The sequence below is a fragment of the Chiloscyllium plagiosum genome, chromosome 19 (assembly GCF_004010195.1).
Source record: "Chiloscyllium plagiosum isolate BGI_BamShark_2017 chromosome 19, ASM401019v2, whole genome shotgun sequence".
NCBI classification, from domain to species: Eukaryota; Metazoa; Chordata; class Chondrichthyes; order Orectolobiformes; family Hemiscylliidae; genus Chiloscyllium; species Chiloscyllium plagiosum.
Window position 1 is genome coordinate 62,880,552 of NC_057728.1, and position 26,853 is coordinate 62,907,404.

The following is a 26,853-nucleotide window of genomic DNA, read 5'->3' on the forward strand; positions in this document are numbered from 1 at the left end:
ACAGAGAGGGTCTGCATGAGTGTTATATTAGCACAAGTGTGTAGTACACATGCACAAACACTCTTACACATGATCACATTCCTGCAGACCCACTCAGACACACATGCACACTTTCTCACACAAGTCTATGGGGTGAATTTGCAGATTCTTTGAGTGCTTTTTGAACAGAATAGAATGTATCTGCAAATTCACCCCCATAGACGAGTGTGAGACACACAGACAATCTGCCTTTGGGAGGGTGTGCATGTGTCTGAGGGTCTGCGTGAGTGAGAGTGCAATCATATGCAAGAGTGTGCATTTGTGGGAGCGCTTGCACACATACACTCTCCCAGGCACATTCTCTCCCCTCCTGCTACCACACACAACTCTATGGGGTGAATTTGCATTTATATTCTATTGTGCTCAAAAAGCACAATCTATAGGCAGTCAGTCCATGTGACATTTTATGAATTCCTATTTTGAAAACAGAACCTATCAGACTCAAGGTTGGGATACAGACAGACTTTGACCTCACACCCTTAATTTTTTAAAAAAAAAGTCCAGACAATGCATTAAGTTATCTTGGGAATGTAACTTCAGAATTCTGGGATTTACACATCAATGAAATCAAAATCACTTAGATTGGGTTGAGAGTTAAGACTTAACCGCAATCTAGGTCTGTTCAATACATCACATCAGTTATATGACACTTTCAGCTTTTACTATAAATTCTGTATCCTACAATACTGTTCCACAAGCTACCTGATGAAGGAGCAGCATTCCGAAAGCTCATACTTCCAAATAAACCTGTGACTATAACCTGGTGTTGTGATTTTTAACATTTAAGCAGCATCTGGACGAGCTCTTAAAATGGCAGGGCACAGTTGGCTATGGACTAACCGTGGTCCCTGCAGGTAAATGAGATTAGTATACTTGTAGTTTGGTATAGACATGGTGGGCCAAAGGGCTTAGAACATAGAAGAATACAGCGCAGTACAGGCCCTTTGGCCCTCGATGTTGCGCCAATCCAAGCCCACCTAACCTATACTAACCCACTATCCTCCATATACCTATCCAATGCCCGCTTAAATGCCCATAAAGAGGGAGAGTCCACCACTGCTACTGGCAGGGCATTCCATGAACTTACAACTCGCTGAGTGAAAAACCTACCCCTAACTTCAGTCCTATATAGTGAGAAGGCTCATCGGGGAATGTGCAGAGTTAATTCAACTTTTCAGAAAACAAGACCCACAAAACCTTTCAAATGCACATCATTTCCATCTGGTTTCCAAGAATTTGCATTGCAAAGTATTGTGGTGTAGAACCCCACATGTACACCCTGCAGTTTTGGAATTATCCACCTTTGTGCATGAAATGGAGTTTTAGAACATAAAACAGACACTATTTACCTGGGTGGCAACTTTCAGAGATCTGTGTACATGGACACCAAGATCCCTCTGCTTGTTTATATGATGTATGACTATGGCCAGCTACTAAACACACCTTAAGTTTGCTGCATCGGGGGTCATGTGGCATGGGAGCCATGTCTCTACCTCAAATCCCCTACCTGCCTGGTGCTGTATCAGAATACTAAGCCAAGTTAGTATTCTAAAGTAATTTTAAAATTTGGCCTATTAATTATACCTAAGGAACTGACTTTAGTGAGGGGTCAACATTTTGGATAATTACTTGATCAATAGACAGAATATTTGTCATTTTTTGATAAATAAAAACCTATGACCAAAAAAAAAGCTTCTATAGCAACTGCACAATGTTCAAGATGATTCAGTTGTGACTTACCAAACATCCCCTGATGGAACAAGAACTTTCCTGCAACAAGGCCTGTAATAATACCTAGCAACCACAGCAGCACCTTTAAGCAGCTCCATCCTCCTCCAGGGTACTTGTTTACTATGAAGGAGAAGCAGTTTCCAACAACAATTACATTGGCAGGAGTCTGGCTGTGCGAAATCGGATCTTCAGCAAAAATGAGGAAATTGAAGAAAGTCACCAGATAGGCCACAATCAGCCGACTCCATGGATGTTGGAAATAGTATCGAAATGCTTTGACCATCCTCATACACATGGGACGACCCCTCAACCTGTAATCTGCATGAAAAGAGATTAATTAGTGATTCAATAAATTGTATATGAAAATACAATGATTGGACATTTACTCACTCGGTCAGGTTGCATCACTGTGCAAAGTTAACTTTCATAGTGAACAGTAATTCAGATGGCCAATTGGGACTAAATTCTAGATGTTTGTTACTTTTTCTCTGATTCAGCAATCAGCTCAGTGAGGACTAAAAAGAAACAATTGTTCTCAATTGTGTTCTATTCCAATTAACGTGCACAGAATGGTTGAAGGAGGCAAGACTACGACTTAGAAGAAAACATTGCTTTCTACAAAATATTAAAGGAAAGAAAGCCAACTCTTCCAGTCTGCAACAATAGCTATTGGCCATGATTTACTATAAACCCTGAGTGGAAAGGTCAGTCACTTCCATGTAAAAGAACCTGGTCCTTTTTGATCATCTACATTCCACAGTTTCAATAACAGGAAATACAACTTTTCTTTTCAAAAAAAGTCAAGAATCTTACCATTTAGGTACTATTCACCATCTAAGCAATCCCTCAGCAGGATGCACTCACCAAAATACTTGTTTTAGCGAATATCTTGTTATTTACAATGGAAAAAGGTAATTGAGGGGTTGCAAATCACATACCTACAATGACGTGGAGTATATGCCAGCCTTAATGCCAACTTTACCGTCTACTCTTTGCTTAAATTACAGCCCTCCCGTTACAGAAGTTAGTTCGTGGTCTACCAGTAGTTTTCTGATGTTATTACAGCCAGATTAAGATTCTGCTTTAAAGCTAAAATAAAAAGTGTTGCCTGCACCATGTGATTTGACGCTGAATTTTATATCTGCTTCCCTTTGCCATTGGGAGGCTGGTGTAAACAACGTTCGGCACTGCCTCATCAACATGAATAGGAAGGAAGGAGTCTCAGCAAACATATCAGCGCAACCAGCTGAGCCAGTTTTACAAGTCAAAATTCCAAAGGTAACAACTGCGCAAGTGTGTTAAACCCACAAATGGAATGCAAAACTGTTTCAAAATTAAAAGAGAAAGCAATTTTAAAGTAACAAGTTAAACAGTGTTACCAGCACAAGCCATTCCGACGTCAGGCTATTCCGGAAAGAGCTGCTAACCCTCTAACCACAGCGCATGACTTCAAAAATAATTAGGGAGGTTATCCGATATATATTTGTGTAGTGTAAATATAGATGCTGTCCTGCACGTCCGCTGAACTCAACCGTTGTAAATTAAAGTTGTGGCAATGGCTTATTGAAAACTTTCAAATAACTAAATAAAGTCAGTTGTCCAAAAAACTATTCATTTTGAGATTTCAAGAAATTGGACGACTGCCGACAATTCATTCCTTGTCGGAGCGAAACGAAGTTTAATTGGCTATTGTCTTACGTTGAGTGTACTTGTATCCGAGGTGTTAATTACACTAGACACAGACTCTCAGCAAGTTTATATTCAGTATCAAACTGAACTGCAAGGGCCATTAGGGTTTTCTTTTAATCAAATACATTGGTATCACAGGAAAAAGTTTACTAGACATGATTCCAACTCCACAGCAGCTCAATTAGTGAATGTACAGCCTGGTGGATTCTGAACCTTATGAATTTCATAGCTGAATAAGTACATTTTTAAAAAAAATTTTTAAATACAATGTAAGAATACAGCACTGAATATATTAGTGGCAATTATCTGTATCACTCAATACAAGTTTTGATTGATTATAACTATACTGAATCATTATAACTTACTTTCTCCTCTGGTACCTCCCACTAATGCTTACATCATTTTTCATGCATGAATCCATTCGTCATGTCATTCTTCACTAAAGGGATGTTATAGTTATGTCCAATCTTGACCTATTACAATGTAATTTTGTTTTGGACAAGAGAAGTTGTAACATAGTAATGAAGCTTGGACTGGAAACAAGCAGAATGGATGTGACTCCATGTGATAACAGGATTGGAATGGAGCAAAATAAGTGTGATACCAAATAGCAAAATTTGAAATAAGTGTTGAATTTTAGAAAGAATAAACAGATAAAACTAGAGAATTTGACTCATTTACAGATGACAGATTAACCATTTGTTCTTGTTGGTGCTGTTTCAGAAACCTTGAGCAAAATAAAGTTAAAGATTAAAAAAACCCACACAATAACAGGTTATAGTCCAACAGGACTATTTGAAGTACAAGTTTGTACACACCTGTTGGACTATAACCTGGTGTCCTGTGATTTTTAACTTTGTCCACCCTAGTCCAATACTAGCACCTTCACAAAATAAATTAAGTAATTCTTCATGAACATTTTGGAACCTCTCAGAAACATCTAGTGATGCACAAAGTCTCAACCACTTGAGCAAGTGACCAAAAAAAATACATCCATCTCAAAGAAAAACACTAGACCACTCACTTCTAAAATATTTTAAAATTTAGAAATAATACTAATAAACATACTGCAGAACACTCCACCATTAAACTTTGCAATGTGTTAAAGTGTTACAGCTATCCCATTACAAAAATAAGTTATACCATTAGCAGCTGAGCTCTACCAACCAAGAAGGTCCAAAGATTAACTCCTGCTCAGGGCTGATTTAGTTCACAAGTTCACATCTGGAGCAACTGGTCTGTTTCGTGAGCTAAATTGTTGTCGGTAAGTAGATCAACAATCCTAATTTAGTGACATCTACTGCCAATATACATGGCACATGATAAACTCCATCAAGCAATCATATAATTAAGTAATGCAGTGCACAGACACTTAAAAGTACCAAAACCTTAAGATTTTATTATCTTCTGCACAAATGGTTTGGATCTTCTATAGATTGAAATAGTGAAACGGTTTAGATCCAATTTAGTTAACATGCTTAAGCTACATCAACAGTTAAGCAACTTTCCTCAAGCTAGCTGCTACATGTATTCATTAATATGTATCATACTTAAGCATTGAGGTTTTACTGGGCTGAGGATAGATTACTATAATTCATTTATGTAAAATTTGCTTTAATTCAACATCTGCTGCATTGATTGGGTTTTCTACTTTTAATCTCTTTTAAATAATTGTCTATGTTTCACAAATATAATATGATCCAATGAGGATTTTCTTTTGGTGGGGGAGGGATGAGGGGAACAGTATCAGTCTTATCCTGATAACGTAAAACAGGTGTTGAAGCAAACACAACTCAGATGATCACGGGTTTAAAACCAGCTCTCAACCAATGTATTATTTTGACTGGAATTGGAGCCCTTGGTGAAGGATTATAGGGAAGGGGTAGAGGCAACAATCCCTCCTCCAGTACAATTTGTCACTAATCACAGACTAGTAGTGACAGGAGGTCATATTTCAATATATTTACTTCATCCCTTTCCTTGGTGACAAGCTTTCACAAGGCAAAATTAGCATTTTTTTTTTTGTTTACAAAAATGCAGAAGCTGATGCTGGTCTGTTCAATTGTTCCAAGCAATCCATTTTTAAAATGCTATATATAACTAACATTCAGTCAGTTGTCCAGAAGTTAACTGCAGTTAAAGTTAATACTGACTTGTGACGTCTGTTATGTTGAATCAAAGTTAATTGAAGTCCGAATGGGCTGAACATTGTTGTGATGCAGGGAAAACAACAGTGTTATTTTGCATTGTACTTTTACAATGCTTTAGTTGTTTCTGAACAATTTTGATTCATAGAATGGAAGTATCACGAGAGAGACAGATACGAATATCAATTTTGGGAAGAGAGTAGAACAAATCAATTTTCCATTTTTCTCAATAACATTGCTTTCAGTTAAAGACCGTACGAAACCGAACAAGAGATTGAGACCAAGACAGAATAAATCAATCATTATTGTGATGTTTGATTAATTTTTTTCAAAGTTTACTGAATTTTAAATCCAAAAATACCACCAAACCAAAAAATATACTCTGTACCTGTGTAAGGAAAGGTCTGCCTTGCTCTAACTTTAGAGGAATCTTAGAATACAAATTGAAAGCACCTTTGTGACAAAGGTAAGAGAGTGAAGGAGCTTGATGTAAGAGGGTCACTAGCATCTTGGCTCCCACCCTCAGAAAGCTATCAGTGGCAATGGGCAAGGGAAGTAGATGCAGGTTAAGTGCTAATCAGAGTCAGTACTACATATGATTCAGGGGCTTAACATATTGCTGAAAAGGGGAAAAAAAGAGGTCAGGTTTCATGGGAATGGTGTAGGGAATATAATGGGACTGAGGTAGTCATTAGCACAAGGAGTCATTAAGGGCCATATGTTTCCCTATGGCCTCTATGCTAATTGAAGCCACTGTTGGCTCGATTTCCCACCACATTTCTCAATTTGCTAAATGCAGTATTATCTAATAACAAGGTGCAGTGTTAGAATCCTTAAAATTTCAACTTTATCACATTCATGTCTTGTTAGAGTTTTAGTAACATTTCTGTAATATCACTAATGTTTAAGTCAAAAAACTAAACTGCTTTTGTATTAGTTTGGCTCAATTTTGTACATTAAGAAGTGCTACATAAGTGCATTTCAAAGAAAAATAATCACAATTATTTTTTATTATATACATTTTCTCCATTTGTGCTGTTTCTATCATTTACATTCAATTTGATTCAGCCATATTCCCACACCAGCACCTCAACCCTCAAGTGGCAGACCTCTTTACAAAAACCTGCGCCACTTGAATTGCAGAACTCATAGAGTCATAGATATGTACAGCATGGAAACAGACCCTTCGGACCTTCCCACATACATTCGAGACACCACCCACGCCCTCCACCTCCTCCAAGACATCCGTTTCCCCGGCCCCCAACGCCTCATCTTCACCATGGATATCCAATCCCTCTACACCTCCATCCGCCATGACCAGGGCCTCCAAGATCTCCGTTGTTTCCTCTCCAGACGTCCCCAACATTACCCTTCCAGCGACACTCTCATTCGTTTGGCCGAACTGGTCCTCACCCTTAACAATTTCTCCTTTGAATCCTCCCACTTCCTCCAGACCAAAGGGGTAGCCATGGGCACACGTATGGTCCCCAGCTATGCCTGTCTCTTTGTTGACTATGTAGAGCAGTTGATTTTCCGTAATTACACCGGCACCACTCCCCACCTCTTCCTCCGCTACATTGCTGACTGCATTGGCGCCACCTCGTGCTCCTGCGAGGAGGTTGAACAATTCATCAACTTCACCAACACATTCCACCCTGACCTTAAATTTACCTGGACCATCTCTGACACCTCCCTCCCCTTCCTGGACCTCTCCATCTCCATTAATGACGACCGACTTGACACTGACATTTTTTACAAACCCACCGAGTCCCACAAAGGATTACACCTCTTCCCACCCTACCTCTTGCAAAAATGCCATCCCGTATTCCCAATTCCTCCGCCTCCACCGGATCTGCTCCCAGGAGCACCAGTTCCACCACAGAACACACCAGATGGCCTCCTTCTTTAGAGACCGCAATTTCCCTTCCCACGTGGTTAAAGATGCCCTCCAACGCATCTCGTCTACATCCCGCACCGACGCCCTCAGACCCCACCCCTCCAACCGTAACAAGGACAGAATGCCCCTGGTGCTCACCTTCCACCCTACCAACCTTCACATAAACCAAATCATCCGCCGATATTTCCACCACCTCCAAACAGACCCCACCACCAGGGATATATTTCCCTCCCCACCCCTTTCCGCCAAATAGAATGGAAGGGCTTTTGCCCGAGACGTCGATTTCGAAGCTCCTTGGATGCTGCCTGAACTGCTGTGCTCTTCCAGCACCACTAATCCAGAATTCGGACCAACCCGTCCATGCTGACCAGATATCCCAACCCAATCTAGTCCCACCTGCCAGCACCTGGCCCATATCCCTCCAAACCCTTCCTATTTATATACCCACCCAAATGCCTCTTAAATGTTGCAATTGAACCAGCCTTCACCACTTTCTCTGGCAGCTCATTCCATACGTACCACCCTCTGTGTGAAAACGTTGCCCCTTAGGTCTCTTTTATATCTTTCCCCTCTCACCCTAAACCTATGCCCTCTAGTTCTGGATTCCCCACCCCAGGGAAAAGACTTTGTCTATTTATCCTATCCATGCCCCTCATAATTTTGTAAACCTCTATAAGGTCAACCCTCAGCCTCTGACTCTCCAGGGAAAACAGCCCCAGCCTGTTCAGCCTCTCCCTATAGCTCAAATCCTACAACCCTGGCAACATCCTTGTAAATCTTTTCTGAACCCTTTCAAGTTTCACAACATCTTTCCATAGGAAGACCAGAATTGCATGCAATATTCCAACAGTGGCCTAACCAGTGTCCTGTACAGCCCCAACATGACCTCCCAACTCCTGTACTCAATACTCTGACCAATAAAGGAAAGCATACCAAACGCCTTCTTCACTATCCTGTCTACCTGCGACTCCACTTTCAAGGAGCTATGAACCTGCACTCCAAGGTCTCTTTGTTCAGCAACACTCCCTAGGACCTGCTAAGATTTGCTTTCCCATAATGCAGCACCTTAGGAGGACATAAACACTTAAATGGTAAGACCCTAGGGACTGTCGCTGAACAAAGAGACCTTGGAGTGCAGGTTCATAGCTCCTTGAAAGGGGTAGCCATGGGCACCCACATGGGCCCCAGCTATGCCTGTCTCTTTGTCGGCTACATAGAACAGTCCATCTTCCATAGTTACACTGGCACCACCCCCCACCGTTTCCTCCGATGACTGCATCGGTGCCACCCCGTGCTCCCGCGAGGAGATTGAACAGTTCATCAACTTCTACCCCAACCTTAAATTCACCTGGACCATCTCTGACACCTCCCTCCCCTTCCTAGACCACTCCATCTCCTTCAACGACGACCGATTTAACTCTGACATTTTTAACAAACCCACGGACTCCCACAGCTACCTGGATTACATCTCCTCCCATCCTATCTCATGCAAAAATGCTATCCTGTATTCCCAATTCCTCTGCCTCTGCTGTATCTGTTCCCAGGAGGACCAGTTCCACATCAGAACACACCAGATGGCCTCCCGTAATTTCCATAGTTTCCCCTCCCATGTAGTTGAAGATGCCCTCCAACACGTCATCGATGTTCCGCACCTCCGCCCTCAAACCCCACCCCTCCAACCGCAACAAGGACAGACCCCCCTTGGTCCTCACCTTCCACCTACCAACCTCTGCATAAACCGCATCATCCTCCACCATTTCCACCACCTATAAATGGACCCCATTACCAGGGATATATTTCCCTGCGCCCACACCTCCCCCCTCACCTCTGTCCAAGGCCCCGAAGGAGCCTTCCATATCCATCAAAGTTTCACCTGCACTTCCACACATATTATTTGCTGTATCCATTGCTCCCGATGCAGTCTCCGTTACACTGGGGGAGACTGGATGCCTTTTCGCAGAGCGCTTCAGGGAACATCTCCATGACACCTTCACCAATCAACCCCACCGTCCCGTGGCTGAACATTTCAACTCCACCTCCCACTCTGCTGAGGTCATGCAGGTCCTGGGCCTCCTCCACCGCCACCACCCAATGCCTGGAGGAAGAATACCTCATCTTCCACCTCAGTACACTTCAACCCCAGGGCATTAATGTGGACCACCAATTTCCTCATTTCCCCTCCCCCACCTTATCCCAGTTCCAAACTTCCAACTCAGCACCACCCCCATGACCTGTCCCACCTGTCAATCTTCCTTCCCACCTATCCACTCCACCCTCCTCTCCGACCTATCACCTTTACCCCGTCCTCCATCCACCTATTGCACTCCCAGCTATCTTGTCCCTAGCCCCACCCCCTCCCACTTATCTCTCCATCCCTGAGGCTTCCAGCCTTATTCCTGATGAAGGACTCTTGCCTAAAACGCCGATGTTCCTGCTCCTCAGCCTGACCTGCTGTGCATTTCCAGTAGCACTCTAATCTTGACTCTAATCTCCAGCATCTTCTGTCCTCACTTTCGTCAAATTTTCATATTGTCAGATAGATGCCAGTATTGTAGCTACACTGGAACAGCTTGGCTAGGGCAAAGACTAGATCTTGAGTACAGGTCTTTAATACTATAGTAGTCAGGGTACATAGCCTTAGTGGCACCCAGTGCTTTCAGCTGTGTCTTGATATCACACAGAGTGAATCAAATGACTGAACCTGGCATTTGTGTTAGTGGGGACCTCAGGAGGATGCCAAGAAGGATCATCTATTTGGCATTTCTAGCTGAAGATGAATGCATATGTTTAAGATTTCCAATGCTGAAATCATGAAGCACTTAAATATTGCTAAAAAGAGACAAGACATCAAAGGTTTTCATCTTGCACTAATCAAAATTAGGACATAGAAACAGACAATTTATACAATTTGTGAAAAGGGTGTTGATTAGTTAGGCTACCAGTGGTGTGGTAAAGTTAACTGTCAGTCTTAGTTCTCACATCAGGTAGACTCTGATCAGTGTTGTTGATTGTCAGTCTTCATTACCCTTTTACGCCCCAATAAAAAAGGTGCCACTACGAATTCCTGCAAATTCCATTTGCCTGTATAAAGCAGAATCCAATGTGTTAACAAATGAAGCTTCTAACAAATATATTACTCTGCAGGCCCAACTGATTATCTTCATATTTGTTTCCAGTTTAATCTTAACACAATCTGGATTATTTAAATAATGAATTCTAATACTGGAATTACAACGAATATTGAGCACAGTGTTCTGGGGCTTGTATGCATGGGCTGGTCCATTCAAGGCCAATAACAGTAGCTAGAGACCTTTTCATGAATTTTTACGTTATACAGCAAGTGATGGTTTCATTAAGGTAGTTATTATTATACAGCATAGTCTTCCTATGCTCTATCACAGCATCAGGACAATTACAAAGAAGATGAAGAATTATCAAGGGTATGCAGGGATGGAGAGTTGAGGTTAAAATCAATTCAGCCATAATCTTATTAAATGGTGCAGTGAAGAAGTGTTACACCTGAAATGTCAACTACTCCACCTCCTGATGCTGCCTGACTTGCTGAGTTCTCCCAGCCTTCTGCCTGTCTAAGAAGGGCCAAATGGCCTACTCTTGTTCCTTGTTTGTATGTAAGCTCACACGCTGAACAGATGGCCTAGGGCCCATTCAACCAGCGCTGATTCATCTCCTCATTACACAGCCTATCATAAGTATTTTGGAATTTAAAAAAAGCACTGTTCATTTGTCCACTTGCTTAGTCTCCATGTCAACATATATAAAAAAGGAGCAGGAATAAGCTGGGTGGTTCTTCAAGCCTGCTCCAATATTTAATGATATTGCCTCAATTCCTTTTCAAAGATACTTTTCAATCCATTCCTTATATTCCTTGATTTGCCAAAAGACCAAAATCTCCGATTTCTACCTTAAATTTATTCAGTGATGAAGCATCCAAAATGCTCTACCATGGAAAATTTCAAACATTTTACTATTTTGACAACTATTTCAGCCCTAAATGATTGACCCCTTATCCTGAGATGATACCTCCATGTTCTAGATTCCCTCGCTTGGGGAAACAACCTCTCAGTGCCTATCCTGTCAAGTCTCTCCAAAATTCAGTACATTCCAATGAGATCACTTCCCATTCTTCTAAGCAAAAGTGAGGACTGCAGATGCTGGAAACCAGAGTCCAGCACCACTCTAATCTAAACTCCCATTCTTCTAAACCTAATTTCAGTGCAATTGGGCTGAACCAGTACAAAAGAAAGATCGGAGAATTTTAAACATGTGAGATAAGCTCAAAACTATCGACCTTGGTGTTTTTCACTCTCTTGTACACTGGTTCAATGTTCTATTTGTGCAAATCATTGGTCACAGCACCAGGTCAAAATGCATGACACCATCAACTTAATCAGCTGGGAGAGGATGGTCAAATTGTTTTTATTTTCTTGTTACAAAGGCAATTGGAGGCATATAGAAAAAATACACTTAATAGAAAAGTATACTTAATTTATGCAAGAAGCTGACAAGAATTCTCCAATAAAATTATTAAAAGCTTCTGACTTGATTTTTTTAGAAGTAATTTTCTGTAACATTCGAGTTACCTAAAGGTGGAGACATAGTGATTAAAAATGAATGGATTTTTTTTCTGAAAAACCTATTTTCAACTGTATTCATAAAAATAATTCCAGAAATACTTAATTGGGGGGAGGGGAACTTTGTGTTTCATTGCTCAACTATGCTATTTTATGTAAGATTTTATGTTTGCGATTAGGTGAACAAATGTCAGCAAAGATTTACAACTGAATTGGTTACAATTCATATACATTTTGGATACAACTTATAAACACATTTAGCAGCACTGATTTCCTCTTCAAATTTGTAACTACACCTCTCACTTCTTAATTTTACTTGTTATGGCTAGAATGTCAGTGGGGTCTAATTAAGATAAGCTCCCATCATCATTATCCTGAGGTGGTTGTGAAGGATGGATGGAGAGTGCACAAGATATCATTTACAGTATAAATACAAATTTCTTCTACCTCGCTGTAAAGTAGACTCATTCTTCCTTAACCTCAGCTTATCCTGTACTTTGCTACATATTACAGTGAATCTCAGGCTCCTGTAAACAATATATATTTTTACTTTTCTGCATTTGTGGACTGAATGGGAAAAGGATTATTTTAAACAAGCTAGGATTATTGCACTTTTCTGAAAGCAAAATACCTGACACTCACTGTAAGGGCTGTTTACACTGCTGTTTGTTCAGTGGCAAAGACAAGCTGGAACCAAGGGGTGCAATACAAAGGAAGGTTCAGCCAGCAGCGTGTAGCTGATTGGTCTGTGCAGTGGTGACCAATTGTTGAAGGCAAAGACCTTCTGCCTGTGAACAACTATGCAATTGGTTCCCGGGTAGCTGAACAGCTTGTGAGTGCCATTGGTCAGAAGCCATAAGGCCTCCAACAGGAACAGAGTTGTCCTTTTTTCCCTTGCAGTAAATAACATCTCAAGCATGAAGGAAGCCAGTTTATTTTCATCAGTTTTTTTAGATTGGATTCCCTACAGTGTGGAAACAGGCCCTTCGGCTCAACAAGTCCATACCGACCCTCTGAAGAGGAACCCACCTAGACCCATTTCCCTACTCCCTACTAATGCACCTATCACTAGGGGCAATTTAGCATGGCCAATTCACCTGACCTGCACATCTTTGGTCTGTAGGAGGAAACCGGAGCACCTGGAGGAAACCATGCAGACACGGGGTGTAAGTACAAACTCCACACAGTCGCCCGAGGCTGGAATCAAACCCTGGTCCCTGGTGCTCTGTGTGTGTGTGTGTGTGTGTGTGTTTAAATTATTTTACTGTAGCGAGAATCTTTTTAACTTGAAATAAATATTAATCTTTGTTAAGTACAGGAATCTTGTTTGATCTGTCTATTAATCTGGGTGTAAAAGGCAGCAAATTGGGGAACTTTGTATACTTTTATAAAATCTTTAACTTCTGTGTTGACTCTGGGTGTAGTGGGGCTTGATTTCCAGTGAGGCATAAAGGATCATATTTGAGTTAGGCAGGAGAACTATATATAAGCAAGATCGAAAACAAGGAGCCTAAAAATATAGCCATGAGGCAATACTGAAAAGGGACTATAATGGGAATGAAAACTCTATTGCAACAGGAAGCAGTTAGTACAAAGTCAGGAGTGTGATGGAATACACCCCACTTGCCTGAATGGGTGCAGCTCCAACAACACTCAAGAAGCTTGACACCATCCAGCCCATTTGATTGGCACCACACCCACAAGCATCCAGACCCTCCATCACCAATAAGCAGTAGCAGCAGCGTACACCATCTACAGAAATTTCACCAAAGATCCTCAGATAGCACCCTTCAAACCCACGACCACTTCCATCTCGAAGGACAAAGGCAACAGATACTTGGGAGCACCCCCACCTTCAAGTTCCTCTCCAAGCCATTCTTCATCCTGACTTGGAATTATATCATTGTTCCTTCACTGTTGCTGGGTCAAAATCCTGGAATTCCCTCACTAATAGCATTGACTGTCACCCCACAGCAGGTGGGCTGCAGCAGTTTAAGAAGGCAGCTCACCACCACCTTCTCAAGGGGCAACTCGGGACAGGCAATAAATGGTGGCCAACCTGTGACACTCACATCCCACAGATGAATGAAAATAAGCAAACAACAGAGACGGTAAGAGAGGTGTAAAAGCTCTATTGCATCAGTAGTCAGTACAAAAGGAAACAGTCAGAGGTGGCAAAAGGAAGGTGTCCTGCAGGATATGTGTGACTCACGTATGTTAAATCAGGAGGTCAAAAGTATTGATGCTTATAAGGAAAAGCTTTAGAGGTATTGGGAAAGAGCTTTACAGGTACAATAGGCGAAATGGCTACTCTGTGCTGTAACAAAAGCAGGAATCACTGAAGAACCTCAGCAGGTCTGGCAGCATTTGTGGAGATTTTCGTGCCCAGTAACCCTTCTTCAGAACTATTGAATCTCTGCCAGACCTGCTGACCTCTAGCAATTTCCATTTTTGTTTCAGGTTTCTAGCATCCACAGGTTTTGTTTTGTTTTAGTTTAGCTCTGTGCTGTATCATTTAATGGTTCTGTCTTTACATCAAGAGGGATCAATACCCACCCATCATTAGAAAACACTGGATTGTCCAACTCACCATGAACAGTTAAGCAGAGGAAGAAAGAAAGAATTCCTCCAGCAGATTAATCCATTTCTGAGTTGCTTCAATAAATAAATCTGAAGCCTCCCTCTCCCACCACCACCTCTGGAATTTATAGATTTGACCAGTGGGTTTTAAATAAATAATTCAACTACAAACTTCCTGGATACCTTCCTTTTAAATAAAAAACAAGTCAATGGTTTTGACATAATTTAAAGAGCTGCATTTTCTCCACACTTGCCCTTTCACATTGCCTTTCCCTCCACATCCTCTTTCAATCTGACTTGAACAAATTAAATAAATGATTAGGATATCCCATGCCAGCCTCATTTTTTTCCCAAAACTCACAAATGTAAGCAGTTCTGCCTTTACTTGAAGGGAAAAAAATCATATTCCTCCCTCCCACAGTATTGCCCTTACCCAGAACTACCTCAAAATTATCAAGTAAACAGTTAAAAGTGCTCACCCTGTCAATATTAGTATTGATTCCAACAGCTCATAGTTCCTATTTTCATATTTACTTCATATTCTTTTTATCCAAATAACATCTATATGACATGTGGTAAAGCCTGAGGAATTTAGTGACTTCAAGTGACTGAAACCCATATCACTAAGTTAAATTGATGCCCAATGTTATGATCTGCTTGGTATAAACATCTGTCTGAATTAAAAGCAGCTTCCTTCTTCACTCTACATAACACCACAGGTAGTTTAGGTTCAGAGCTGGATGCCAAAGGAGACTGTAGAGTTGATTCATGCTGACTTCAGTCTAACATTCTTATGGTCTAAAAAGACAAAGTTTATTACAAGTCAGGGCCCCCAATGAGTGAGCTATAGGGAGAGGCTGAAGGGCTTTTGCCCGAAACGTCGATTTTGCTGCTCGTTGGATGCTGCCTGAACTGCTGTGCTCTTCCAGCACCACTGATCCAGAATAGGGAGAGGCTGAACAGGCTGGGGCTGTTTTCCCTGGAGCATTGGAGGTTGAATGATGACCTTATAGAGGTTTATAAAATCATGTGGGGCATGGATAGGATGAATAGCCAAAGTATTTTTCCAGAGTAGGGGAGTCCAAAACAAGGGGGCATAGATTTAAAGTGAGAGGGGAAATATGTAAAAGGGACTTAAGAGGGAACTTTTTCATGCAGAGGATGGTGTATGTTTGGAATGAACTGCCAGAGGAATTGGTGCAGACTGGTATAATTACAACATTACAAAAGGCATCTGGATGGGTATATGAATAGGAAGGGTTTAGAGGGATATGAGCCAAATGCTGGCAAACGAGACTAGATTATGTTAGGATATCTAGTAGGCATGGATGAGTTAGACCAAAGAGTGTGTTTCTATACTGTACAACTCTGATTCTAGGAGTCCACTCTACAATTTACTGGTGTGTCATAATCTCAAGCTTGTTGGTAGGTTTTGTGCGAATTTTAGCAAATGGAGATTGTTATGTACCACAAGCCACAATTCTTGTTGCTTCCTGCTTTGCACAAATTCCTGTTTTATTACAATTCATGAAGTTGCCCTGACCATTCAAAAGTAAATGAGGTCCAGCATAAAGACAGAAAATTCTAATGACTCTGTGCACTCAGACAGAAAGAATCCAATTTGTTTCACAAGGCTAGTGCAGCAGTGTCTTATTCATTGAATAAGTAATGTTTTAACTGTAGACGTGATCAGATACCTCACTTGTCTGGATGGTTGATTTGCACTGAAGAGTGATGCTAATAGTGTGGGTTCAATTTCTATGCTGACTGAGGATGCTATGAAGACTTTGCCTTCTTAACTCACCTTAGTGGCCCCCAAGTTAAACTCACCACCAGTCATCTCTGTCTAATGAGAGAGCAGCCGATGGTACTATAACAACTCTCATAACATATTAGTTATACAGTAACAACATATGACTGTAATAAACCTCTAGTACTATAGTTGATCAGACAGGGTGGGCTGACTTGTACTCAACATTTTGTTTTGAATCATGAGCATGAGAACAAAGTCAGCATTGATCCACTCATTACCATTTTTCTTCTTCACTGGTCTGTAAATTACAAGTGAGGCAATGGCCTAGTAGTATTATTCGTGTTAATCGAGAGACCTAGGTAATGTTCTGGGGATCTGGATTTCTGCGAATCTGGGTTTGAATCCATGGCAGATGGTGGAATTTGAATTCAATTTTAAAAATCTGGGATTAGATTCTAATGATAGCCATGAATCCATTGTCAGTTCTTGGAAAAACTCATTTAGTTCACTAATGTCCTTTAGGAAAGGAAACTGCCATCCTTACCTGGCCTGGTCTACATTTGACTCCAGACCCACAGCAATGTTGTTGATTCTTAACTGCCCTCTGGGCAATAAATGCTGGCCTAGCCAGTGATGCCTCATCCCATGAACGAAGAAAGAATACACAATGCCAGATTTATGTTCAATGCTTTAGCAAAAAAAAAAGGCTGATTCTCCAGTGCAATTCTGAAGGAGCATTGCACTGTTGGACATATAGTACTGTCCTTCAGGTAGGATGTTAAACCATGACCCCATTCACTCATTCTGGTGGATATTAAAAATCCAATGGCAGTATTTGTAAGAAGACCAGGAGAGTTTCCCAGGGTCATCTGGTCATCAATTTTAGGTTTGTGGGAGTTTGCGAAGCACAAATTAGCTGATACATTTTTTACATTTACATCAGTGATAACACTTCAAAAAAAATGTCATTGGCGGTTAACTACCAATGCTTGTGAGAAGTGAAATAGAAATGCAAACCTTGCTGTTTTTTTAAACTGTTGCTTATACTCATGTAAAATTTTCTAGATTAAGCCTTAAATCAAAGCACGGGAGCAGGGTGGCACAGTGGGAGCGTGCTGGGCCCATAACCTAGAGGTTGATAGATGGAAACAATGCTCTGCTATTTGCCCAAAGTCTCCTTGAGCAGCTTTTCTTTTTAGCGATGCTCTGTTCTGTATCTTGCCGTTGCATCTACTTTCCGAGTGTCTGAATGACATGTACCATACTGATGTACTCACCAAATTCACACAGTTGAAGTGACACGCTTTTGGAAGGAGCGGCACAGTGGCTAGCACTGCTGCCTCACAGCGCCAGGGACCCGGGGTCAATTCCAGTCTTGTGTGACTGCACGTGTGGAGTTTGCACGTTCTCCTCGTGTCTGCATGGGTTTCCTCTGGGTGCTCCGGTTTCCTCCCACAGTCCAAAGATGTACAGGTTAGGTGAATTGGCTATGCTAAATTGCCCTTAGCATTAGTTAGAGGGAAATAGGTCTGGGTGGGTTACTCTTCGGAGGATCGGTGTGGACTTGTTGGGCTGAAGGGCCTGTAGAGAATCTAATCTAATCAAAACATAGGAATTCGACCTTTGTATGAGTAATATTTCTGAGGGTTGAAACCCACTCTCTCCCATCTTGCTCCTCCACAGATTTGCGGGTTCTTGACTATTTCTGCCATCAGGGCCCCCATGTGGTGAAAATAAACCAGAATTAATTTTATTATTGAATTCTTAAATAAATAATCGAGATACATAATAACCTTTATGGAGACAGATATTAAAGTTGAACAATTTAGTCTACAGAAATTACTAAATTCATCAAAACAAAGCCATAGAAACAAAGATTCAATTTCATTCAATATTTTAAAGAGTACTGGAAAGAATAAATATTATTTAGCAGCAGACCCTGCAAGGAATGTGCATGAAATGTATAAAAGTCACTCTCTCCAACTTCAAAACTAAAAAACACATTCCAGTTTGCTTTCTTGAATAGCGTCATCAGCATATTGGATCATAAATATCACCTCATCAGTAATGATATTGTTGTCTGCATATAATTCCACAAATAATCATCTTCTGTACCATCAAATCCATTGGATAATCCACATTTCTTGAATGACTTGGTGGCAATCTCCAACTCAACTTCATTCCTGACCTCTACAATCCAGTCACACGAAGTTGCTGTCATTAGAGACTGGTCAACGTGGAAGGTGACCTTGGCCCCTTTCACAGTTCCTTGAATTTCCTGAAAAGCTTGCCAGTGTTTAATTTTCACTCAGGCAACAATTCCCCAATCGAACAATTTGATTGGATCAAAATTTTATCTTTCTCAACCAATTTTACCTCATTAAGCTTCAGTCTGCACCTTTTCCTACAATCAGTGGTAATGGTCTTGTAAGAGACCGCAACCAAAGTTCAACCCTTAATCTGTAGGGGTTCCCAGTATTGGTTTTCAGCCTGGCCGAGATCTTTCACAAACATAAAGGTTGGAGTCCACAGCAAATTTTGGTAAAGGCTGGTTCTGCAATCACTGACACAGCTGCACCAATATCCATCTCCACGATATCAATTTAACCTGACATTCCTTTTGATTGGTTCTGATTTGGATGTTGCTAAGCAATTTAACTATTCCAAACCAGCTTTGGGTGTGCTTTCCAGGGTATGCACACTCCTAGATATTAGCCTATGAATTCTCTTACTCAATTCAGGCCTAGTGGCACTCTTTTAATGTCATGAGTCCACGTACTGGAAGCAAGTGCAATGGCCTGTCGGCCTGGAGCCTGAAGAAAATTCTAACCGTTTGGCCAAAGCTTGGTTTCATTTTGAACTTTTGCTAGGGCCTGACCTAGAGCCCCTCTGTCCAGAGTGAGCCTATGCAATTGCCTTCACTCAACTGGTGTTGCCTAAGTTCAGTCAGCCTATCCACATCTATCGGAATACCCTGTAACTCATATGTTCCACTTGCTGCATTTTCTAATGACAAATCCAGTTGTAGTGCCTGTTTGAAATCTAGATTGGGTTCAGCTAGTCGCTTGTATGCATGGTGACATCATTAATCCCACATACCAAACCAATTCTCAACATCTCACTCTAGGGCTAACCCAGAATCACATGCCTCTGCAAGTTGTCTTACCTAGTCAAAAATCCCAATCTGGATACCCCCGGCTTTTGAACTGCTGAATAAAACCGATAGCATCTTAGAATTAGAGGAGGCTTGGGGTCATAATGTTTCTTAGCTAAAGGCGTCAATTATTAAAAGGCTTTAGTATCTGGTGCCTCAGGGAAAGTTAGATTTCTAAAAACCAAGAAAGCTGCAGGTACACAAGCTGTCAGGAGAATTACTTGTTGCTTTTTATTTGCCCCAATGTCGTTTGCCTGGAAAAAATAATGCATTCTTTCCACATACTGACTTCGACGGCAGGACCATATGAGTCAAGCTTCCCAAATAGTGGCATGATGCCAGAAATGCTTATCCCAACTCCAATATGACTGTTGCAAGCAAATCTCTTCAGCGGCATGTTTTTCTCTCATCGCCATTGGAGGCAGGTATCCCATCACCAAGTCACCCTTTATTTACACGAGTTGAGAGTGTGACGTTGGAAAACCACAGAAAGTCAGGCAGCATCTGAGAAGCAGAGAATCGATGTTTCGGGCATAAGCCCTTCATCAGGAACATACCCTTGTGCTACAGAGTTCACAAGACTGGATTACACCTGTTGGAAGATAAAGTGAGGGCAATCAAATGTGGCTCAGTTCCAAGGTCTGCACTGGAACTTAGGTCTTTCCTTGGCTTTGTAATTTATTATGGAAAATTCATACAGAACTTGGCCTTCATCCTGACACCCTTATATCTGCTATTGATAAAGGATCAGCCTCGGAAATGGTCTCGTTGCCAATATCTAGAGTTAGGTTTTACTGTCACCTGTACTCAAGTACGGGATACAAGAGTACAGTGAAAGTGTACAATGTCATCACACACAAAGCCATCTTAGGTACAAAGTATCGAGGCACAAAATCTTAAGTTACAGAAATACAAAAATAAAGAAATAAGTTTAAATGTTCAGCACCGCTGTCTTCTTAGTATAAAGTAGAAAAATGAAATAATGTTATAATGTCAAATAGGAGTCCTTTGTTGAGCCTTAGGCCTGCAGATGCTCTAAGGTGGGCTTTCCCAAGAGGGTTGGCTCCCCCAATGCTTGGGTAAGAGCCACCCAGACGCGCCAGGCTTTACTGATGTTCGCATGTCTCAGCCCTGACCGCTGAATCGCCACTGCCACCATCCCTCACGACCGACCACCGATACTATCCATCACCGCTGGTTATCTCTGCTTCCGTCCTTCGCCGCTGACCGTCACTGGCGCCGTCCTTCACCGCTGACCGTCACTGGCGCCGTCCTTCACCGCTGACCGTCACTGTCACCATCGATTGCCGCTGACCGTCACTGTCACGGTCCTTCACCGCTGACCGTCACAGTGCTTCACTGCTGACCGTCACTGTCATGGTCCTTCGCCGCTAAGCGCCAGTGTCACCATCCTTCACTACTGACCATTACTGTCGCCGTCCATCACTGCTGACCGTCACTGTCACGGTCATTCACCGCTGACCATCACTGTTACTGTCCTTCGCTGACCGTCACGGTCATGGTCCTTCACTGCTGACCGTCACTGTCATGGTCCTTCACTGCTGACCGTCACTGTAACCATCCTTTAGCACTGACCATCACTGTCACCATCCATCGTCAGTGACCATCACTGTCACGGTCCTTCACCGCTGACCATCACTGTCGCCGTCCATCACCGCTGACCGTCACTGTCACTGTCCATCACCGCTGACCGTCACTGTCACCGTCCATCACCGCTGACCGTCACTGTCACCATACTTCACGGCTGACCATCACTGTCGCCGTCCTTCGCCGCTGACCGTCACTGTCGCTGTCCTTCACCACTAACCGTCACTGTCACCATCCTTCCCCGCTGACCGCCACTGTCGCTGTCCTTCACCACTGACCGTCACTGTCACCATCCTTCCCCGCTGACCGTCACTGTCGCTGTCCTTCACCACTGACCGTGACTGTCACCATCGATCGCCGCTGACCGTCACTGTCACAGTCCTTCACCGCTGACCATCACTGTCACTGTCCTTCACTGCTGTCCCCACTGTCATGGTCCTTCGCTGCTATGCGTCACTGTCACCATCCTTCACCACTGACCATTACTGTCGCCGTTCATCACCGCTGACCGTCACTGTCACAGCCCTTCACCGTTGACCGTTACTTTCACTGTCCTTCACCGCTGACCGTCACTGTCACCATCCTTCTCCACTGACCGTCACTGTCGCCATCATTTACCGCTGACCGTCACTGTCACCATCCTTGACCACTGACCGTCACTTTCACCGTCCTTCACCGCTGACAGTCACTGTCACTGTCCTTCACGGCTGACCGTCACTGTCACGGTCGTTCACCGCTGACCATCACTGTCACCATCCTTTTCCACTGACCGTCACTGTCACCATCCTTCATTGCTGACCGTCACTGTCATCATCCATCGCTGCTGACCGTCATTGTCACGGTCCTTCACTGCTGACCATCACTGTCACGGTCCTTCACCGCTGACCGTCACTGTCAACGTCCTTCACCACTGACCGTCACTGTCATCATCCATCGCTGCTGACCGTCATTGTCACGGTCCTTCACTGCTGACCGTCATTGTCACGGTCCTTCACTGCTGACCGTCACTGTCACGGTCCTTCACGGCTGACCGTCACTGTCACCGTTCTTCACGGCTGACCGTCACTGTCACCGTCCTTCACCGCTGACCATCACTGTCACTGTCACCGTCCTTCACTGCTGACCATCACTGTCACCATTCTTCACCACTGACCATCACAGTCGCCGTCCATCACTGCTGACCGTCACGGTCACCGTCCTTCACCGTTGACCGTCACTGTCACGGTCCTTCGCCGCTAAGCATCACTGTCACGGTCCTTAACCGCTGACCATCACTGTCGCCGTCCATCACTGCTGACCATCACTGTCATGGCCCTTCACCGCTGACCGTCACGGTCGCCGTCCTTCGCCGCTGACCGTCACGGTCGCCGTCCTTCACCGCTGACCGTCACTCTCGCAGTCCTTCACCGCTGACCGTCACTCTCGCAGTCCTTCACCGCTGACCGTCACTGTCGCCGTCCTTCACCGCAGTCCGTCACGGTCGCCGTCCTTCACCGCAGTCCTTCACGGTCGCCGTCCTTCACCGCAGTCCGTCACGGTCGCCGTCCTTCACGGTCGCCGTCCTTCACCGCAGTCCGTCACTGTCGCCGTCCTTCACCGCAGTCCGTCACTGTCGCCGTCCTTCACCGCTGACCGTCACTGTCGCCGTCCATCACTGCTGACCGTCACTGTCGCCGTTTTAGATTAGATTAGATTACATTACATTACAGTGTGGAAACAGGCCCTTCGGCCCAACAAGTCCACACCGACCCGCTGAAGCGCAACCCACCCAGACCCCTACATTTACCCCTTTTACCTAACACTACGGGCAATTTAGTATGGCCAATTCACCTGACCTGCACATCTTTGGACTGTGGGAGGAAACCGGAGCACCCGGAGGAAACCCACGCAGACACGGGGAGAACGTGCAAACTCCACACAGTCAGTCGCCTGAGGTGGGAATTGAACCCGGGTCTCTGGCGCTGTGAGGCAGCAGTGCTAACCACCGTCACTGTCGCCGTCCTTCACCGCTGACCGTCACTGTCGCCGTCCTTCACCGCTGACCGTCACTGTCACCGTCCTTCACCGCTGACCGCCACTGTCACCGTCCTTCATCGCTGACCGCCACTGTCACCGTCCTTCACCGCTGGTTGCCTCTGCTGCCAATCACTGCTTCACTGCTACTGCCATCTCGGCAAGCACTGGACCCCAGCCACTGCCATGTTCTGTTGCCCTTGCTTCTTCCATGGCCTCCAAAAGGTAAGTAAAGAACACTAAAAACTAAAAGCAAATGGAGAAAAAGATGGAAAGTGGGTGAAATGGATGAGGTGGGAGCCCAAAAGCCCGTAACACTGCCTCCTCCATCACTGCCATACTGGATATATTGGAGCCTTGAGGGAAATGAAGCAGCACATTACAATCCCAAGTGAGATTTGGTGCTGTCATGTGGTCCCTCCCCATACTGTACAGAACAGGCCCTTTGGCCCACGATGTTGTGCCAAGGTTTAATCCTAATGTAAAATATAATAACTCAACCTACGCACCCCTCAACTCACTGCTATCCATGTGCATATCCAGCAGTCGCTTAAATGTCCCCAATGACTCTGCTTCCACCACCACAGCTGGCAACACATTCCATGCATTCACAACTCTCTGCGTAAAGAACCTTTCCTCTATACCTTTCTCCTAATATCTTACAACTATGACCTCTCGTACAAGTCAATCCTGCTGTGGGGAAAAGTCTCTGGCTATTGACTCTATCTATTCCTCTCATTATTTTGTATACCTCGATCAGGTCTCCTTCTCTTCCTCCTTCTCTCCAGAGAGAAAAGTCCGAGCTTATTCAACCTTTCTTCATAAGGCTAGCCCTCCAGTCCAGGCAGCATCCTGGTAAACCTTCTTTGCACGGTCTTCAAAGCGTCTGTATCTTTCCTATAGTAGGGCGACCAGAACTGGACACAATATTCCAAGTGTGGTCTCACCAGGGACTTGTAAAAACCTCGCGGCTCTTAAACTTGATCCCCCTGTTAATAAAAGCCAAAACACCTAATGCTTTCTTAACAACCCTATCCACTTGGGTGGCAACTTTGAGGGATCTATGTACTTGCACACCCGGATCCCTCTGTTCCTCCACACTGCCAAGAATCCTGTCTTTAATCCTATATTCAGCATTCGAGTTCGACCTTCCAAAATGCATCATTTCGCATTTATCCAGGTTGAACTCCATTTGCCATTTCTCAGCCCAAGGAAGACTGATTAGCAAGGTTAGATCTCTCAGAATGCAGGGAGAACTAGCCATTTGGATACAGAACTGGCTCAAAGGTAGAAGACAGAGGGTGGTGGTGGTGAGTTATTTTTCAGACTGGAGGCCTGTGACCAGTGGAGTGCCACAAGAATCGGTGCTGGGTCCTCTACTTATTGTCATTTGTATAAATGATTTGGATGAGAGTATAGGCGGTACAGTTAGTAAGTTTGCAGATGACACCAAAATTGGAGGTGTAGTGGACAGTGAAGAGGGTTACCTCACATTACAACAGGATCTGGACCAGATGGGCCAATGGGCTGAGAAGTGGCAGATGAAGTTTAATTCAGATAAATGCGAGGTGCTGCATTTTGGGAAAGCAAATCTTAGCAGGACTTATACACTTAATGGTAAGGTCCTAGGGAGTGTTGCTGAACAAAGAGACCTTGCAGGTTCATAGCTCCTTCAAAGTGGAGTCGCAGGTAGATAGGATAGTGAAGGCGGCGTTTGGTATGCTTTCCTTTATTGGTCAGAGTATTGAGTACAGGAATTGTCTATACAGTACATTGGTTAGGCCACTGTTGGAATATTGCGTGCAATTCTGGTCTCCTTCCTATCGGAAAGATGTTGTGAAACTTCAAAGGGTTCAGAAAAGATTTATAAGGATGTTGCCAGGGTTAGAGGATCTGAGCTACAGGGAGAGGCTGAACAGGCTGGGGCTGTTTTCCCTAGAGTGTCGGAGGCTGAGGGGTGATCTTATAGAGGTTTACAAAATTATGAGGGGCATGGATAGGGTAAAAAGGCAAAGTCTTTTCCTTGGGGTCGAGGAGTCCGAAACTAGAAGGCGTAGGTTTAAGTTGAGAGGAGAAAGATATAAAAGAGACCTACGGGTAATGTTTTTACACAGAGGATGGTACATGTATGGAATGAGCTGCCAAAAGAAGTTGTGGAGGCTGTTACAATTGCAACATTTAAAAGGCATCTGGATGGGTATATCAATAGGAAGGGTTTGGAGGAATATGGGGCCGGGTGCTGGCAGGTGGGACTAGATTAGGTTGGGATATCTGGTCGGCATGGATGGGTTGGACCTAAGGGTCTGTCTCCATGCTGTACATCTCTATGACTCTATAACTCTGCATCCTGTCTATGTTGTGCTGCAGCTGCAATAGATTACAAACTCCTACTCAGGCTCCTGAGAGAACAGGACCATGCTTTCCAATAACTTTAGGTTGAATTCAGTGCTGGGACTTTATTCTGAGTGCGTATAATTACAAATTGGAACTCTGTCCAGGAGGCCAAAGGGCAAATGTGGAAGCTTTGAGCTGCCTCTCACTGGCAGATACACTACAAGTGGTGCCACCAGTAGAAGTCAATTGTGGTTTTAAACTTTCTTGGATACCCTTCCGGTCACTGCTGACAATATCAGACTGTGGACATAGAAGGATCCCATCCTGGTGAAGCTAAAACAGTTGGTGCTAATGAGGGAAACAGAATTGAAATCTTTCTGGGCCCAGACAGACCATATAGGACAACATATTATTATGGGCAGCAAGAGCAATTCAACCAAGCAAAGGTTGTCACCAGACACTGGCTGAACTCCAACAGGGTCATCCAGGGTTTTCCAAAATAAAGATGTTAGTGAGACTTTATGTCTGGTGGTCTGCACTGGATGCTGACGTAGTTGCATTGGTGCAGCAGTGACCAGAGTGCCAATGAGGTCAAAAATTACCACCAGCAGCTCCTGCACTTCTATGGGAATGGCTGGGTAAACTCTGAACTCAGTTACACGTTGACTCTGCCAGTCCTTTCGTGGGCTCAATGTTTTTAGTGATTGTGGATGTCTATTCAAAGCGGTTGGACATGAATAGAGTTCATTTGTCAAACACAGGGATGATGATTTCCTAGAGGTGTTGGTCACAGACTCTGGACTATCGTCTACCAGCAGGGAATCTAAGTATTTACTAAAGTCGAATGGTATTCAGCATGTAAGGATAGCTCCATAACATCCATCATCCAATGGTCTGGCAGAAAGAGCAGTCCAAACTTTGAATGCAGGCTTAATGAAACAGCCTACAGCTTCACTGGATATCAAACTGTTCTGGTTCCTGTTGATTATAGGACCACCCCTCATGCAACTACAAGGACAGCTCCAGCAGAATAGCTACTGGGGAGAAGATTCCACATCAGGTTAAAACAAATCTTCCCGGAACTGGTAGGGAAGATGAAATGGCATCAGGAATGCCAATGCTGTACACAAGACTCCTCGAAGTGAGACAGGCAGTTTACTTCAGGAGACGAAGGTTGGTGTTGAAACCACGAGAGTGGTCAATGTGAAGTCAGGTCCTGTGATGTACAAAGTTCAGCTAGAAGAGGCGGTCCTGAACAAGCACATAAACTACATGAAAGCTGCAACTACACAAATGGGACAGCAGCAAACCATCCA

General features: G+C 43.5%; 1 protein-coding gene across 9 annotated transcripts in view; it reads right to left on the minus strand.

Moving 5' to 3' along the window:
* tmem117 (transmembrane protein 117) overlaps positions 1–26,853 on the minus strand; it is a 433,777-nt gene that overhangs the window by 366,825 nt on the left and 40,099 nt on the right. For 3 of the 9 annotated variants that reach the window (XR_006314397.1, XM_043708697.1, XM_043708705.1), the window contains one exon: positions 1,780–2,088. Coding sequence is in view for 8 of the 9 variants with exons in the window: in XM_043708697.1 (XP_043564632.1) it covers positions 1,780–2,088 (309 nt within the window). In the remaining variant the exon portion in view is untranslated. Of the gene's footprint in view, positions 1–1,779; positions 2,089–2,583; positions 2,605–2,708; positions 2,868–3,149; positions 3,246–4,483; positions 4,503–4,602; positions 4,675–26,853 lie in introns of those variants that run through there. The other 6 variants (XM_043708699.1, XM_043708703.1, XM_043708704.1 and 3 more) reach the window with 6 other exon arrangements.